Consider the following 18,137-nt stretch of genomic DNA (forward strand, 5'->3'; position numbering starts at 1 on the left):
GTAAGCTCCTTTGAAATTCACAAATTCGATGCAGTGCATTAATTGTGGGTTCGGATCCACGTTCATGTTTCATGTTTTGCACAAATGCTTATTTTACTCTTTTTTTGGCACGCATTTAGCTCAGCAAAACTAAAGGTGCGGCTACTGTTCATGCACTGTGCATAAACAGTAGCCGCACTATTTGACTTTTTAACTCATTTTCAACCACATCAATGAGTCTCGTGTACTGTTTACAAGACTCACAAACTCTACTTTTCAGTAACTTTTTTATTAAAAATAAGTCCTACGACACTATTCACATATTTAAAAATTATTTTGCTACAGTATTTTCAATTTTCAACAAAATAAGTTATATCTAAACGGAGCCTAAGACTATAGATCTTTGTCTGTGTAATAAAAGTGGCTTAAGCACACCGAAAACTACCAACCACTGATTACTTGATTAGTGTTTAACTAAAGCCTAAACACGTGATATGTGCCTAAATACTTGATAAGTGAAGCAGTCTTATAACTTGTGTCGGAATTAATATAAATACTTGTAATCCGTTTATTATGCCTTTATGTTGAATGAAGCATTTTCCTCGAACTCTAGTTTCTTCTCATTATCCTTTCCAAATATATTCCACCAATTAAACACTTAAATCACAATTAACCCTTGGCACCACTAGTAGAACTGGTAGTTTTTTTTTTTTTCTTTTTTTTTTTCTTGAGGAACAAAACTGGTACAGTCTAAGTCTTCTTTACATTGTTTCTTTTTTCATTATTTGGCTACGTACACATGGGCTGTTGATCCATACATGTAGTACCACAATTTATACTTGTGAGAATTATGAGAACATTGAAATAGAACATAGAAATGCGTGAAGATCAACGTTTATGTTGCAACATAAACTAGGCTGCGGTGAAAGGTCAGTTTATTTTATTAGTAAGTGCACACAAAGCCATGAAAAATAGGTCAATCCAATCCACAGCATGCTTTAATTACTCGCTTCAAATAAAAATATGGAAGGATTTTATTAAAGGGGTCAGAGATATCGATAGTACGCTATATCAAACAAACAAAAATTACAATAGCTGAAAATTTGAGCAAGCCAAACCAATGACCTAGAGAAAATTGGATTTACCATGACACAGTCCCAAAAAATTTTATAATACAACAGTTTCATTCTAGCAACCACATGTCAATAAATTAATTGTTAATAATCTCAACAAAAACAATGCACTGGTAGCACATCTAATGAAAATGATCAGCCAGTTATTATACCTGCCAGAACATCACTCTTACCACGTGCAAATATCGTGTAAACTAGACGGATTGCATCAAGCCATCCATCGAGGGATTCCCACGAGTCAGCAACCTGTAAAATTAATGAGAAAATAAATATAAATTAACAGGTGCCCTACTTAAAAATCCAGCGCTTCAATCCACTTTTTTTCATTTGAATAAAGATCCTAATATGAATAGTGACCATACTGATTCACTGAAGAATAATAAAACATAATTGTTTTCATCTCCCATATCTTCTAGCAAATTAAGGGAAGTGATAAAATATTTTAGGTAATCTTTTGCAATAGAAAATTTTTAAGAATAAAATATGAGTATTTTTTTCTTTTTCTTTTTCTTTTTCTTTTTTTTCTGGGAAAAGAGTCAAGGAAATTGAGAATGGCATAATAGCATATAGCTCAGTTTAGCTCAGTCTCCTAAATATTAAAGTGCTATATATCTTTAGAATTTACAATTTAATAGTACATAAATTCAACATCAGAAGAAAAAGATTCATATAATGGCATCTTATACGCTTAAGATATAATAAAGACCAGTACGCAGAAAGACAATAAAATTTCAAATATTTCTAGAAACATGCAAGCTTAAGATTTATATAAAGACCAAAAATGAACAATGAAAAAATGGAAAGCATGGCGCATTTTAAGTTCCTGATATATAGGTCGTTAGTCACATAATATCTGAGCCTGATCTTAGATGACATCCATGTAATATAACCTATATAACATGAGTTTAAAACCAAAAAATCCAACTAATAGAATTAGGAAAAATGAATTTCAAGTTCCCCACAGAGTACATGACAAAATGGCATAATTTTTTTTTCATCCAGATTCCTGACTTTAAATTTTAATTTGTTGCTCCAAGCATCTCAAAGAGTAATTGAATTCAAGAGTCCTACAGTTTGACATTGTAAAGTACTAATCATAACATGCAAATGCTAAGATAATCTTTGTATGGCCTATAATTATCATGTTTGCTTCCAATGTGCTACAGTGTGACATTCATAGTATTAAACTCCAAATCATAGCATGCAAAATCAGAGATCTTTGGATGGCTAAGAAATATCAGGTTTGAGCTTTTTATTTATTTATTTTTTAAGTAACATCTAAATTACAACACAAGACAATATAAATATAATATTCTCATTGAAACACAAATCATAATGCTTACCATGAAAACTTGCCCATGAATTGTATCAATGCAGAGGCCAGCACCGGGTGGTAAAGTCAGATCTGCACATGCTGATACAGAAACAATATCTGGAATGTCAACTCCAATGGTCCTTTTGTCAATATTCACTGCATCTCCTGATCTTCCAGAGAGGCTTTGTGCTGATTGTTTTTGCTCAATTTTGCTTATCTGATGAGAGGAAAAGCAAGAAAAGAAAATGAATAAAGAAAGAATGATCCTTAAGTACAAATGTACACTTTTTTTTTTTTTATAGGTAATAAAATTTTTTTGATATAAAAAATGCAATGTGTTTACGATTGTAAACACACAGCAAAGAAACAAATGTACAATTGTTGATATGCAGATTATCTTATTACTTTTACCATACAACAAGGAAACACATCAAAGTTTACCTGATAAAGCCCTTCATGAGTCAAAAAAAATTGTGACCGTTTCCAATCACTATGTGGTGCAACTGGTTTCCCAACAGGTGGTGCAGTCAGATACCCAACTTTAAGATGCGGCAAAGGTAGCTGTCAAGAGTTGAGTTCTGTCAACTTTATTATATAAATAATGATTCCCTCAACCAACATCATTGAAACATACATAGAGACATGCTATTGTTTGATTGAAGAAATAATCTAATTTCATTAGGAAAAATGAAATTATCTGTTTGCTTAAGTTCTTGAACTTGTTGTATTTGTTTCTTGTTCAGAATGTTCACCATTGTGAACATGATGTTCAGTTCCTTGACTAAAAGTTTTATTACCTATCAAAAAAAAAAAAATCTAATTTCATTGGGTATGCTAAATGTACCATTGTGAACATACAATCAACCACAATATCAAGAAGAAAAAGAGGCATGACATGTAGGGGGAAGGGGGGATAAAATAATGGCAGTAGTCTTAGTTGAACAAGTGAGGATCGAATAAGTTTCGGGGAGGAGTTCCAAAACTAGGATGGACTGAAATATTTAGTTCCATTAAGGATTTCTGTCACGAAAACCAGTTTGGTTGTTTTGTAAATGCTGCAATATAAGTCACACAAGAATGGCCTTATAGCTCAAACTAATGACAAGCTTGATGCATGGGATCAGTAGGTCAGAACATCACTTGACAGCCATAAAAAAACATTTGCTAAATTTATACGCATATATCTCAACCTAATATTGAACAACTTAAAAAAGGTAAATGCTAGAAACTGATTTCACAACTGACCATACGCAAATTATATGGAGGCAGCCACATATTGTTTTTTTATAAAAAGGCTAAAATTCACTTCACACCCTTTAAGTTTGAAGTCATTCTAGAATGGTACCTTAATTTTAAAAACTTGACATTTACACCATTGGCAATTACAACATTGTCAATGTGCCCCTTCTGTTATGCCCCATCACATTTTTGCTGTTAACCTACCTATAGACAACTCTATTTTTTTCTTTTTGTATACTATTTTCTGTTCAAAGTTAAATTGTTTTTGGATGGGTTAATGGCAAGGTTCTAACAGATGATGACAGAAGGGCACATGGACATTGTTGTTGTAATACTTATATGAGAGTAAATTGTAATTTGTCATAGTCAAGAGATTAGAAGCAACCCTAAACTTATATATATATATATATATAACTTTGAGGATGAAATAACTCCAAAATTATTATTCCAAAAAGTAAATACTAACCATGGAACGCACCAGCCGCAAGGCACTGCTGTAAACCTAAAACATCATTAGAACATCAATGGAAAAATGAAACCAATGTACACATCAATAGAAAATCAAAAAATAAGGGCAAAGAAAAATATGTTTATTGCAAGACCCTTTAAATCTCACTCCAGATAAGTATTTCTTTTTTTCAACTCTGGATTTCTTGACTGGTTCATGTTTAAATTGAAGACAAATTTTTGTTACCTAAGTACCACAAACAAAATTGTTAGAAACAACAAGACATAACGCTTACTGAGTAATTTGGTTTCAAGGCATGAGCAGCTGCAATGTAGATAGCAGATTGGCTGTACAATTCATTTGGTGAAACTTCTTTAGCATTGACTGATCCCCCAGTTCGTAATGTATCCTCTGCTAAGCCATACTGCAGATAATCACTCTATGAGTTTGGGATTTATACTTCACTCAACTTGCATGAGATGCTACAGTAAGAGAAGTATTCTATGCGATCCAATGATTCCAATTTAAAGATACTGAATAGAAATATATAAAATTATTTTTTTTATTGGATAAGTAGAATAAATATATATATAATTCTTGATAGAGTTGCTTGTTAATTTTTTTATATTAGCATGTTATTTTACATTAGCATAAGAGTGCGTTTGGTTTGGGAGATTATTGGGGGGATGGAAAATGGGGGAGAGAAAATGGTATTTTTGAGTGTTTGGTTTAGAGAGAAAAAGGGAGGAATTTTGGTGGGGCCCAGATGAATTTGGGGAGAAAGTAGAGAGAATTTGTGTGCCTTTTTGCTTCAGCCATGCAATTACATTTCTATCCTCTATTTTTTTTTTTTTTGTAATTTGTCATATTCAAGAGATTAGAAGCAACCCTAAACTTATATATATATATATATATATATAACTTTGAGGATGAAATAACTCCAAAATTATTATTCCAAAAAGTAAATACTAACCATGGAACGCACCAGCCGCAAGGCACTGCTGTAAACCTAAAACATCATTAGAACATCAATGGAAAAATGAAACCAATGTACACATCAATAGAAAATCAAAAAATAAGGGCAAAGAAAAATATGTTTATTGCAAGACCCTTTAAATCTCACTCCAGATAAGTATTTCTTTTTTTCAACTCTGGATTTCTTGACTGGTTCATGTTTAAATTGAAGACAAATTTTTGTTACCTAAGTACCACAAACAAAATTGTTAGAAACAACAAGACATAACGCTTACTGAGTAATTTGGTTTCAAGGCATGAGCAGCTGCAATGTAGATAGCAGATTGGCTGTACAATTCATTTGGTGAAACTTCTTTAGCATTGACTGATCCCCCAGTTCGTAATGTATCCTCTGCTAAGCCATACTGCAGATAATCACTCTATGAGTTTGGGATTTATACTTCACTCAACTTGCATGAGATGCTACAGTAAGAGAAGTATTCTATGCGATCCAATGATTCCAATTTAAAGATACTGAATAGAAATATATAAAATTATTTTTTTTATTGGATAAGTAGAATAAATATATATATAATTCTTGATAGAGTTGCTTGTTAATTTTTTTATATTAGCATGTTATTTTACATTAGCATAAGAGTGCGTTTGGTTTGGGAGATTATTGGGGGGATGGAAAATGGGGGAGAGAAAATGGTATTTTTGAGTGTTTGGTTTAGAGAGAAAAAGGGAGGAATTTTGGTGGGGCCCAGATGAATTTGGGGAGAAAGTAGAGAGAATTTGTGTGCCTTTTTGCTTCAGCCATGCAATTACATTTCTATCCTCTATTTTTTTTTTTTCTTCTCTCCATGTGTGAGTGCATTATCTCTCACTCCTCGCTTTCAGAACCTTTGGATTCCTAACCTGATCCTTATTCTGTCTTTGTTCATCACTCCATCAATGGCATTATTGTCTTAATTGTTTGTGTGGACAATATTATTGCTATTTGAATAAGCAATCCCACACAAGACCTAGGTGCTCTTCATTATTTTTTCAGTATTGAAGTTGGTTATTCTTCTCAGGGCATCTTTTTGTCTCAAAGGAAATAAATTCTTGATCTTTTGTCTAAGACTGGTCTCTTGGATGCTAAACCTGTCAATACACCTATGGATCATACAGGTAAACTTGATGGCAAGCACAGTGATTTGTTTCCTGATGTTGTTTAATAACGACATTTGGTTGGGAAGTTGATTTGCCTTACCATTACTTCTTTTGATATTACTTATGCAGTTGGTATGCTTAGCTGTCAACCTCACTATGATGCCATTTGTTGTATCTTACATCATTTGAAGGGTGTTCCAAGACAAGGATTGTTGTACAAACTATCTATTCTCTGTTTGAGATAGGTTTTAGTGATGTTGATTGTGCTGGTAGTCATTTTGATAGATGGCCCACCTCTGGCTATTATACCTTTATTGGTGGTAATCTTGTTACCTGGTGCAGTAAAAAACATAATGTTGTTACTTATTCTAATGTTGAAGCTAAGTACTGAGCTATACGCCCATACTGCTTCCGATATGTAATGAGTTCAATCTCTCCTCTGTGACCATCTCTTCCTTCATTGTCCGATTGCTAAGGATCTATGGTTTATGGTTTTGGGTTTATTTGGAGTAAGTTGGGTTATGCCAAAGTCTGTTGTTGAGCTTCTAACTGGTTGGCAAAGTCGGTTTGGTCATCATCGAAACGGTCATATATGGATAGTTGTTCCCCATTGTTTGATGCGGTGTTTTTAGAGGGAAAGAAATAGTAGGTGCTTTAAAGATAATGAGAGATCCATGCCAAATCTCAAGTTATTTTCTTTAGAACCTTTGGACCGGTTATTTGCTTGGCGAAACCAATCCTTATATTCAATTCTTGATTTACTTGATTTATGTAATTTTTGTACTTGATTTGTTCACCCCTATACACTTCCTGTGTACTTGGGTGTTTCTTTTTTGTTATCAATAAATCTTATTTACTTTTCAAAAAAAAAAATACATTGTAACAATCAAACTACTATCTTTTTTGCTAACAATCTTGTGTTTACTAAACACAGAGGTTGACTTTCACTTTATCCAAGATAAATTGATGAAGAAACAAATCGTTGCTCACTTTGTTCACTTGGATGATTAGTAAAATGATATCTCACAAAGCCATTAACCTGTGCCTCCTTTAAGCAATTATCTTTCATGCTGGGCATGTTGATTTGCCTGCTCTAGCTTAAGGAGAGTGTTAGAGCTAATTGTTATTCTTTATATTAGCATTTCATTTTACAATAGCATAAGAGTTTTATTATAAGCATACCGTAAACTCTAATAGAAATATGTGCTAAGGTTAGGGATTGATTAACGTACTCACCTTTTCTCAAATATCTCTCTCTTTGTGTGTGTGTTTTTATTTTCTCATTTTCTCTTTGTTAACCCTCATTCCCTAATATCTCATAGTTTACAGCTCAACTATAACAAATATAAGATCATGATATAGAAATATGGAATGATAAGTTAGGAACTGACCAAAACAGTTCCAAGGTTGTAAATTGCCCGATGGAAGTCATATTGCAACCGTATCGCTGCACGGAACTGCATATGAAGACCAGTTAAAGATATCATAAGAGTAGAACTCATGGAAATTATTCCTAGACATCAGATGTATAATCATCCAAGCACTTTGATCTCTCTTTTGTACCTTACTAATTGCAGTTCTTACAATTGTTTGCTTTTCTCGTGCTGGAACAATTGCACTGAGTTCCTAAATTTCACATTAAAACATAAAATTAATCAAACTTCCCAACATAAACACAGGTGCTGAAATATTTGGAAAAATGTTGAAATACTCTCAGCACAGGGAACAAAATAAGATGTAAACTTAGAAGAGAGAGTGAGAGAAGAAGAAGAAGAAGAAGAAGAAGAAGAAGCTAATTTTTAAGTAAATGTCAATGTAATTAAAATACCTGCAGAGCAAGTCCCCAATTATTAAGTGCCTGAAATAGATTTCACATGGAGTTAGAACCAAAGAATCCAAACATAAATGATTTCATTGTGCTTTTTGATGCATTGAAAGGTGTTTTAGTAAAGAACCATAGAATTGGTAAGAAAAGAAGGGCAGACCTTAATTAAAATGTTCAAGTACCCCATATGAAATCATAATACTAACTTAACAAGCCTAGAGCCTTATGGATCAAATCCCCCTCATCCAGCTTGTTGTGAGTTTAACAAATAAAACAAAAAATGCCTGAAATAGATTTCACATGGAGTTAGAACCAAAGAATCCAAACATAAATGATTTCATTGTGCTTTTTGATGCATTGAAAGGTGTTTTAGTAAAGAACCATAGAATTGGTAAGAAAAGAAGGGCAGACCTCAATTAAAATGTTCAAGTACCCCATATGAAATCATAATACTAACTTAACAAGCCAAGAGCCTTATGGATCAAATCCCCCTCATCCAGCTTGTTGTGAGTTTAACAAATAAAACAAAAAAAAAAATTACTTATAAAAAAATTACTTGCTTAACAAGTTTATTCATAGATACCTGAGGACTGTTCCAGTTGAGTTGGACAGCTTTTTCATAGTTTTTTGTAGCCTGCAATATCAAATTAAGCAAAAGGCACTTATATGAGCATTATGTTTTGTTTAGGAAAAATATTGATTTTGTTTTTTATTTAACAAGAAAGAGTAAATATTTTTATATGGTTTTTATTGATTTAGAGAACAGTAGAGTACCTAGATGTGGTGGTTTATATATATATATATATATATAAAGGAGTTACTATAAAGTATATTAAGGTTAAGGATATGTATGGAGCTATACTTAGTGTGAGAAGAAATGGAAACTTCCCAAATGAGTTCCTATCACAATAGGTTCGGCATCAAGGATAAGTTTTAAGTTCATATCTCTTTGCACTAGTCATGGATGAACATACTAGGCTAATTCAAGATGAAGTTCATTGGTATATGCCTTTTGCAGATGATATAATGTTATTTGACTAACCTAGACCTGGAGTGGATGCCACTCCAAACCAAATTGGAAATTTGGAGGGATGATTTAGAATCTGTAAGTTTTAGGTTAAGTATATTAATAGAGTATATAAAGTGAAAATTTATTACAAGGAAAAACAAAGATGGAGGGGGTTGTAAAACTTGATGGTCAAGAGATATCAAAGAGGGATAGCTTTCGGTATCTTGTATCGATAATTCATAAGGATGGAGAGATCATATAGGATTGAATCCTTGAATAAGAGCAAGGTGGATGCCTAACTGAAATAAAAATGTAAAGATGGAAAGTGGACATAGAAGAAAAGATGGGATACAAAATGGAGAAATTTATTTAAAGATATGGGTGGCCTATATTGATGAAAAAAAGAGAGAAAGTCACTTGAGATAGTTTGGTCAAGTGCAAATAAGAGCAATCAATGCACCAGCAAGGAGTGATTTAATTCAAGTTGAGGGAACGAAAAAATGTAGAGAAACACTTAAAATAATACTAGTAGTTAAAAAGACATGTAAATTAAGGAAGTGACATAAGTATAATTTTGGATAGTATAGAATGGTGCAGAAAAATACATGTGGTCAACCCAAATTAATCTATTAATCTATTGAGGATCCATACCCCAAAGTTTTGGGACCAAGGCTTTGTTGTTTTAGTATTTTTTTTTTTTAAAGAGAAGAATAAATAGTATAAACAACTTAGGTGGTAGACAAGAATGTTAAATATAAGGAAGAGAAAATTTTTGTCAAGCATCATTAATGCCTATACGGTAACTAAAGGATTATTTTCTATCCACAGTGCTTTATTTTTTGGTGCTTGTGTGTGTACCAAAAGAAAAACACAGTCGTATTCTCTTCTGAAAATTATATCCATATCCAGCTGCCAAAAGTCAGCTTGACACAACAGCAGCAGCAGCAGGCAAAAGAAAAAACTAGAGAAGGGCAATGGATGTTTCAACACATGGAAATCAAAACTATGACTGACAACTAAGATCATATAATCAAACCTGCTTCCATAGTTCTTCAGCCTCCTTTGTACGACCACGCATTTTTGCCCGATCAGAGATTGCTATAGCCCAATTATAGAAAGCCTTGCAAGTAAGATAGCATATTATTTTTTCACATGATATAGATCATAAATAGAAACTTATACAGAAGCATCCGTGTACTTATGTACAAACATGAAAAATAAGATCTGCAAAGAATGGAAATTGTAAGATGCCCCATTTTAGCATAATTCCCTTACATTTTACCAGGAAGAGTACTATATATGTGTGTGTGTGTGTGTGTGTATCTTGCAAACTTAGGCAATCCAAAGACCCAATTGACAACAGATTACATGGTCATAGATATCCATAGGGTCTGGCATAATTACTAACAGATGCACTCTAAGCATCCTCCGATTCTCCATGCAAAAGGCTCCCCACCCAAGTTTGTTAAATGGTATAGATGTTGTAAGCAGCAATCGTGCTGGTTGCTAATACTACTTCTCAAATCCCATTTTCACCAGTCATTTAATAAGATTGTCATAAGGAGTTGAGAACATACATCATGAAGCGTAGGGCAGAGATGGGTAGCCTCATCATACTTCTTACAAGCTTCCTCAAGCAAAGCATCTTTAGAAGGTGAAGTAGAATCTTGACTAACATTATCTGCACTTTCCTGCATACAGTATGAGAATCATAAGGCAAAGTAAAATGCACTTATAAGTAAATACAGCGTGCTAAAATAACAGTAGCACACAGACTTTCTCCATCACAATAAACAGGGAAACTCACACACTTTACAGTAAATAATTGGATGAAATTAACCCAAATGTTGAATATCACTTCGTGTTTTATATTAAATATGTTAACCCCATTTCAGGTAAAATGTAAATTTTAGTCAAGGAAACCTACTGTAACAATTCTCCTGAAATCATGACATAAATACCAGATTAGGAGTTCCTCAACAACAACAACAACAAAAANCAATCTCAACCCAGCAAGGAGTGATTTAATTCAAGTTGAGGGAACGAAAAAATGTAGAGAAACACTTAAAATAATACTAGTAGTTAAAAAGACATGTAAATTAAGGAAGTGACATAAGTATAATTTTGGATAGTATAGAATGGTGCAGAAAAATACATGTGGTCAACCCAAATTAATCTATTAATCTATTGAGGATCCATACCCAAAGTTTTGGGACCAAGGCTTTGTTGTTTTAGTATTTTTTTTTTTTAAAGAGAAGAATAAATAGTATAAACAACTTAGGTGGTAGACAAGAATGTTAAATATAAGGAAGAGAAAATTTTTGTCAAGCATCATTAATGCCTATACGGTAACTAAAGGATTATTTTCTATCCACAGTGCTTTATTTTTTGGTGCTTGTGTGTGTACCAAAAGAAAAACACAGTCGTATTCTCTTCTGAAAATTATATCCATATCCAGCTGCCAAAAGTCAGCTTGACACAACAGCAGCAGCAGCAGGCAAAAGAAAAAACTAGAGAAGGGCAATGGATGTTTCAACAATGGAAATCAAAACTATGACTGACAACTAAGATCATATAATCAAACCTGCTTCCATAGTTCTTCAGCCTCCTTTGTACGACCACGCATTTTTGCCCGATCAGAGATTGCTATAGCCCAATTATAGAAAGCCTTGCAAGTAAGATAGCATATTATTTTTTCACATGATATAGATCATAAATAGAAACTTATACAGAAGCATCCATGTACTTATGTACAAACATGAAAAATAAGATCTGCAAAGATGGAAATTGTAAGATGCCCCATTTTAGCATAATTCCCTTACATTTTACCAGGAAGAGTACTATATATGTGTGTGTGTGTGTGTGTGTATCTTGCAAACTTAGGCAATCCAAAGACCCAATTGACAACAGATTACATGGTCATAGATATCCATAGGGTCTGGCATAATTACTAACAGATGCACTCTAAGCATCCTCCGATTCTCCATGCAAAAGGCTCCCCACCCCAAGTTTGTTAAATGGTATAGATGTTGTAAGCAGCAATCGTGCTGGTTGCTAATACTACTTCTCAAATCCCATTTTCACCAGTCATTTAATAAGATTGTCATAAGGAGTTGGAACATACATCATGAAGCGTAGGGCAGAGATGGGTAGCCTCATCATACTTCTTACAAGCTTCCTCAAGCAAAGCATCTTTAGAAGGTGAAGTAGAATCTTGACTAACATTATCTGCACTTTCCTGCATACAGTATGAGAATCATAAGGCAAAGTAAAATGCACTTATAAGTAAATACAGCGTGCTAAAATAACAGTAGCACACAGACTTTCTCCATCACAATAAACAGGGAAACTCACACACTTTACAGTAAATAATTGGATGAAATTAACCCAAATGTTGAATATCACTTCGTGTTTTATATTAAATATGTTAACCCCATTTCAGGTAAAATGTAAATTTTAGTCAAGGAAACCTACTGTAACAATTCTCCTGAAATCATGACATAAATACCAGATTAGGAGTTCCCCAACAACAACAACAAAAAACAGATTAGGAAAGTGCCTTTTCTTGCTATAATGTGCACCAAAAACACTCTTGAAATACATCATGGTCATGAATATATTACAGATAATAAGTTAAGTGGGATAACACCAAAGCTGTCTAGTTGAAGTTTTAGGAGAGTGAGAGAAATAATTAAATCCATTGATGTTAAAATTATAAGAATAAAATGAGATGGTATTTTGGACCTGAAGAACCAATGCCAATTGTAAAGTGCATCATAATCTTCTGGATTTCTCTCTATTGCAGAAGCATACCTACAAAATTCAAGTATAGATAAAAATTAATAAAAAAAATTGGAAAAGCAAGACTCTGAAACATCCTAATGGTCTGATTGCATATAGATTTCCAAGTGTAAGCCAGTGCTTAGACATATTATACATCACATAAGAATTGCTCTAGGACACAATGAACACAACCAATTAATACTTGTTTTAACAGTGAAAAGAAGGTATATAGGAAAAATGCATCCAGGTTTTAAGAATGACAGTACCTCCTAGCAGCAAATGTAAGAATCCGTTGGCGAGACCGACCTTCCTCATCTACACCCGTGACACTACTAATTAGGTCCATGGCAGCATCATTTTGATCCACGTGTTGCTGTGGGCTTTCTTGACTAAACAAACAAAAAGCAGAGAGTAAAAAACGAAGTTTTTGTAGAAGAAAATAAGTATACATCAAAAGTTAAGACTTCATACTTGTAGATGAGTTCAAAGAAGAGTACTACAAAACAGGATAATTTATGAAATATGTATATATCAAAACAAAAGGGCAACCACCTAATCAGAATTATAGTTTCAGTATTAATTGATGGGTCTGTTTGCTATTTCGAACTTGCACCAACTCAGATTTTATGCATAGAAAATAGGACTGCATACACTTGTAGAGTCGGGCACCAAAAAAAAAAAAGAATCACTGCAGATTCAGTAGCATCTAGAGATTCAATATATACAGTTCTGGATAATTGTTGTCAGCTATACTTAAATAGACACCGCAAAGCCTAATTTTGGCAGAGCAACCAAAAGCAAGTCAATCAAAGCCGCAGTCTCATCTCATTGCAAATTCAGTTGGATCTAGATATTGCACACATACTGTTCTATATTAATTTTTGTCAGCCATACTTAATTACATGCAGAAAAGCCTAATTTTGACAAAACAACCAAAAACAAGTCAATCAAAGCAGCAATCTCACGTCATTGCAAATTCAATAGGATGTGGAGATTGTACATATACTGTTCTATATAATGCTCTCAGCTATGCTTAACTAGACACAGCAAGCCTAATTTTGACCCAAAAAAAAAAAAAAAACAAGTCAACAAGGCAGCAGTCTAAGGTCATTGCAAATACAGTAGGATCTGGAGATTGCACATATACTGTTCTGAATAATGCTGTCAGCTAAACTTAACTAGACACCACGAATCCTAAATATGATTTAACCGAAAACAAGTCACATAAAAGCCAAAATCTCACGCCATTGCAAATTCAGTAGGATCTAGAGATTGCACATATACTGTTCCATACAATTGTTATCAGCTATACCTCACTAGACACAGCAAAGCCTAATTTTGACCCCAAAAAAAAACCAAAAACAATTTACCAAAGCAGCAATCTCACGTCATTGCAAATTCAGTAGGATCTAGAGATTGCACGTATACTGTTCTGTAAATGTTGTCAGCTATACTTAACTAGACACAGTAAATCCTAATTTTGACAGAACAACCAAAAACAAGTCAATCAAAGTGGCAATCTAACACCATTTCAAATTCAGTACAATCTAGAGATTGCATAATCATTTCTTTTGAGGGGTGATCACCCCTATGAGTGCATTTGGTTTAATGTGGGCTAAATTTGATTTTGGCATGATTGTTGGTGTGAGGATCAGCCTTTCAAGCTGCTGTTTCCTGTACTTTTTGAAACCACAGTGGATAAGAATGCTTCTGTGGAATCATCTTTGGAAGACTTGAGGAAGGGGGAGGAGGAGTTGGTGTGTGAAATTCAGGAGAAATTTTAATGACTGGGAGATTGATGCGGTGGCTTCATTTTTCCATCTATTAGATTCTCGTATTCCCGCCAGGGAGGGGAGTGATAGGATGAGGTGGAAGTTAGTTTCGCTCTTTTTATGAGTTTTAACGGGGCACACTATCAATGTCCTTCCCTTAGAAAGAAATTTGGAGAACCAAGGCTCCTAGGAGGGTTTCTTTCTTTGTGTGGACAGCGGCTAGGGGGGAAATTCTTACCTGCGAGAACCTCATCAAGAGGGGTTACTCAATGGTGAGTTGGTGTTGTAGTGGGGAGACCATGGATCACCTCTTGATTAATTGTAATGTGGCCTCTTAAGTTTTAGAGTTTGATATTTAGGATGTTTGGGGTTCAGTGGGTACTACAGGAGAAGGTTCTTGATTTATTTGGTGAGTGGCAGAGTAAGAGACCTAATTCAGCAATCTGGAATCTTACTCCATCATGTTTGATGTGGACTATATGGAAGGAGAGAAATCGGCAGACCTTTGAAGATGTGGAGTGCACATCAACACAACTGCATGCATCCTTTGTTAGTTCTCTTCATGAGTGGTCCTTTGTGTCAAGTCTCACAAATAGTAACTCTATTAATTCATTTATAGATTTGATCCATATGTAGATAGTTTTCCATTTGTAATTCTTTAGGCTACTTCACGAGGTAGTCTCGTTTCAATAAAATTATTTTTAACTATAAAAAAAGAAAAGAAAAAGATTGCACATACACTGTTCTATATTAATTTTTGTCAGCTATACTTAACTAGATGTAGCAAAGCCTAATCTTGACAAAACAACCAAAAACAATTCAATCAAAGCGGCAATCTCACAACATTGCAAATTCAGTATGATCTAGAGATTGCGCGTATACTGTTCTATATAATGCTGTCAGCTGCACTTAACAAGACGCAGCGAATCCTAACTTTGGCAAAACAACCGAAAACAATTCAATCGAAGCGGCAATCTCACAACATTCCAAATTATGTAGGATCTAGAGATTGCATTATATACAGTTCTATGTAAATTCTGTCAATCAGAATTCAAATTTCAACGAAAACACCGGGATCATATCTTTAAATAGCTCATCAAACAGTAATTTATTCAACAGTAATTGAATTTGAATCACTTTGATTTCAACTAATTCCAAAACAATGAGATCTATCATTTCCACTCTATTAGCTAAATTAAGCACGTATTAGTGTTGAATTTGAAAGACTTAATCGAAAAGCTGACCTGTAAGGCGAGGTGGCATCGGTTTCTTCGGTTTTCAAACCGTGGAGCAACTCTCTCATCGTGAAAGTTCGGCTCCCTTCGTCTTTGCGCAGCTCCGGCTTCGAAATTTGAGCCTCTTTGTCTGTTGCGTTCTCGGATCCATTGGATTGGATCGGACTTGGTTTCGGATCTTCGGGATTTGGATCCGCATCGGTGATTTCTGGTTCTGGTTCTGGCTTCGGTTCTGGAGCCTCTTGCTCTGGTTGTGATTCAGGCTGAGGCAATGGGTCTGATGGTTTGGGTTGTGGTTCTGGTTCTAATTCGGAATTCGAGTTTGGTTCGGGTACGACTCCGTTTTGCAATTCGGGTTCTTCTGGGGTTGTAGTGGACATTGTGAGGTTTTTTTTTTTTTTTTTTTTTTTTTTCTTCTGGGGTTGTAGTGGACATTGTGATTTTTTTTTTTTTTTTTTTTTTTTCTGGGAATTATGGCAATGAGAAAGGTGAAAGGAAATGCAGACTTGCAAAGTGAAAGAGAGAGCTTAATTAAAACAAAAGAGAGAAAAAATTTAACGCACTCTTCAGTCTTCACTGTTTCGAAGTGAAGCTACGATTAAAGGGCTTGGTTTTTTGCATTTTTAGAAAATGGATTTCTATTATTTTTATGAGATTTACTAACTTCTACCCTTAAAATACATATTAGTAAACTATTTTTAAAAAAAAATTATAAAAAATAAAAAAATAATTAATTGTTTGGTGAAAATACATTGTTGGTCTCTAAAATTGGTTGACTGAGCGCTTTTGGTCCCTAAAATTTTAAATGAATATTATTAGTTTCTAAAGTTTAAAAAATAAGTATTATAAGTCTCTCTGTTAACTTCTACTAGTTTTTTTGCTTACTTGTTTATCGAAGTGGTGACAAGTTTTTTTTTTATTCACATGACAACTATTTTATTAATAAAAAATTACACATCAAATTAGAAGCATCCTATTTGTATTACCCACCCAATTCAATAAAGTCTAATAGATCTTGCCAAAAGCTTTGTAGTTGAATTGGCACCTTTCCATTTACAAAGTGCTTAGGGTTTAGGAGAAAATGGTTTGAGTTGCAGGATTAGCAACATGTTGTAATTATTTCTATTAAAAAAAAAGTCTAATGGATCTCTCGCAAGTCTAATGGATCTCTCTTTCCCAAATCAAAACCGGTTTGAAAAACTCCAAACGTCGTCTAGTCACCAGCCTTCTTTTCTGTCGTTGTGATCTCTCCAAGTTGCTTGTCAAGACTGCAACTCTAAGGCAAAAGCGTTGCCCCTAGGAATTTTATGACCACCTCTTTATTCTTGGTTTTTTTTTTTTTATCTTTGATGATATTTTGTAGTTAACTTTAACTTTACATCATCATCTAGGTTATAGAATGAAGAGGAAGAATTTCATATGGACGGACCCTTATATGGATGGACCCTCACGTGGACGGGCCTCTATATGTACTGGACGGATCTGTACCTGGGCGGACTCCATACAGACGAGTACTAGATCCAAGAGGGACCTGACTTTGTTATTTCATGATTTCCAAAAAACCCTAGATGGGAATACTTGCAGCACACACCATAAAATGGAATCCCGGCGCAAATAGGACTCTCTTAGCTGCATGCATTAATGAGAATCTTCCCTATAAGGAAAACACTTGCCCATCACGTTTTGGACTCCTCAAGAGGATTTCTACTGGGAAAGATCTCTACTCCAAGTAAAAGAGGTTAACTTTCGATTACTATAAAAGCTCCAATACCTTCATAAATTAAGGTAAGCGTAATTGACCCTCTGTAGCACTCTAGAGTTGTAAAAGATTCTAACTTGACCTTCGGAGGGTATTTGGCCGGCACCACACCGGTGCTCTTTGTTTAGGTCTTTCTCCTTTCTTGTGTTGTGCAGGTTGCATTCTGAGCGTACGAGTACGTGTGGCTCACTGGTGATTTTTTCAGCATCATCAGTTGGCGCCGTCTGTGGGAAACGACGATTCTTTACGATTCACAAGCCATATTATCGCTTCCTGGACAAAAAGTTGCATGGTGCTCACTCGCTCAATGGCGACAACCAACGACATCCAAGGAGAGGAACCACCTACGACTGACCTCAAGAGACATGTCCAAACTCTCGCCGCAGCAGTGGAACGTCTCACCAAGCAAAACCACGACTTAGAAGAGCAGCTGCGCCAGAAAAATGCAGCACCAAACAATCAGAGGGAGGACTAGGAAGGTACCAGTTTCATGCGAAGAGATCGAGAGGGGCCTAAAGGCAGCAATGCCCC

General features: G+C 34.6%; 1 protein-coding gene across 1 annotated transcript; it reads right to left on the reverse strand.

Annotated features, from left to right (window-relative positions):
* Nucleotides 1–989: 989 nt before the first annotated feature.
* LOC112022181 (protein HLB1) lies at nt 990–16,270 on the reverse strand. Its single transcript, XM_065781778.1, has 14 exons — nt 15,857–16,270; nt 13,107–13,229; nt 12,816–12,870; nt 12,182–12,310; nt 11,642–11,725; nt 8,632–8,682; nt 8,052–8,081; nt 7,787–7,849; nt 7,615–7,680; nt 5,365–5,493; nt 5,088–5,123; nt 2,869–2,988; nt 2,456–2,644; nt 990–1,358 (listed from the first exon to the last, which is right to left on the reverse strand). Exons 1-14 carry the CDS (start codon nt 16,225–16,227, stop codon nt 1,248–1,250), a joined length of 1,557 nt encoding a protein of 518 aa, XP_065637850.1. The 5' UTR covers nt 16,228–16,270; the 3' UTR covers nt 990–1,247.
* Between the last annotated feature and the right edge of the window lie 1,867 nt (nt 16,271–18,137).

Source organism: Quercus suber, unplaced genomic scaffold (assembly GCF_002906115.3).
Source record: "Quercus suber isolate HL8 unplaced genomic scaffold, Cork oak 2.0 scaffold_278, whole genome shotgun sequence".
Classification (NCBI taxonomy): Eukaryota; Viridiplantae; Streptophyta; class Magnoliopsida; order Fagales; family Fagaceae; genus Quercus; species Quercus suber.

Excerpts from the sequence above, each read along its gene's own strand:
- LOC112022181 (XM_065781778.1), bottom strand. The coding sequence starts at position 16,227 with ATGTCCACTACAACCCCAGAAGAACCCGAATTGCAAAACGGAGTCGTA. Across the intron at positions 13,230-15,856 it reads GATGCCACCTCGCCTTACAG|TCAAGAAAGCCCACAGCAAC; the intron begins GTCAGCTTTTCG and ends TTGTTTGTTTAG. Across the intron at positions 7,681-7,786 it reads TAAGAACTGCAATTAGTAAG|TTCCGTGCAGCGATACGGTT; the intron begins GTACAAAAGAGA and ends CTTCATATGCAG.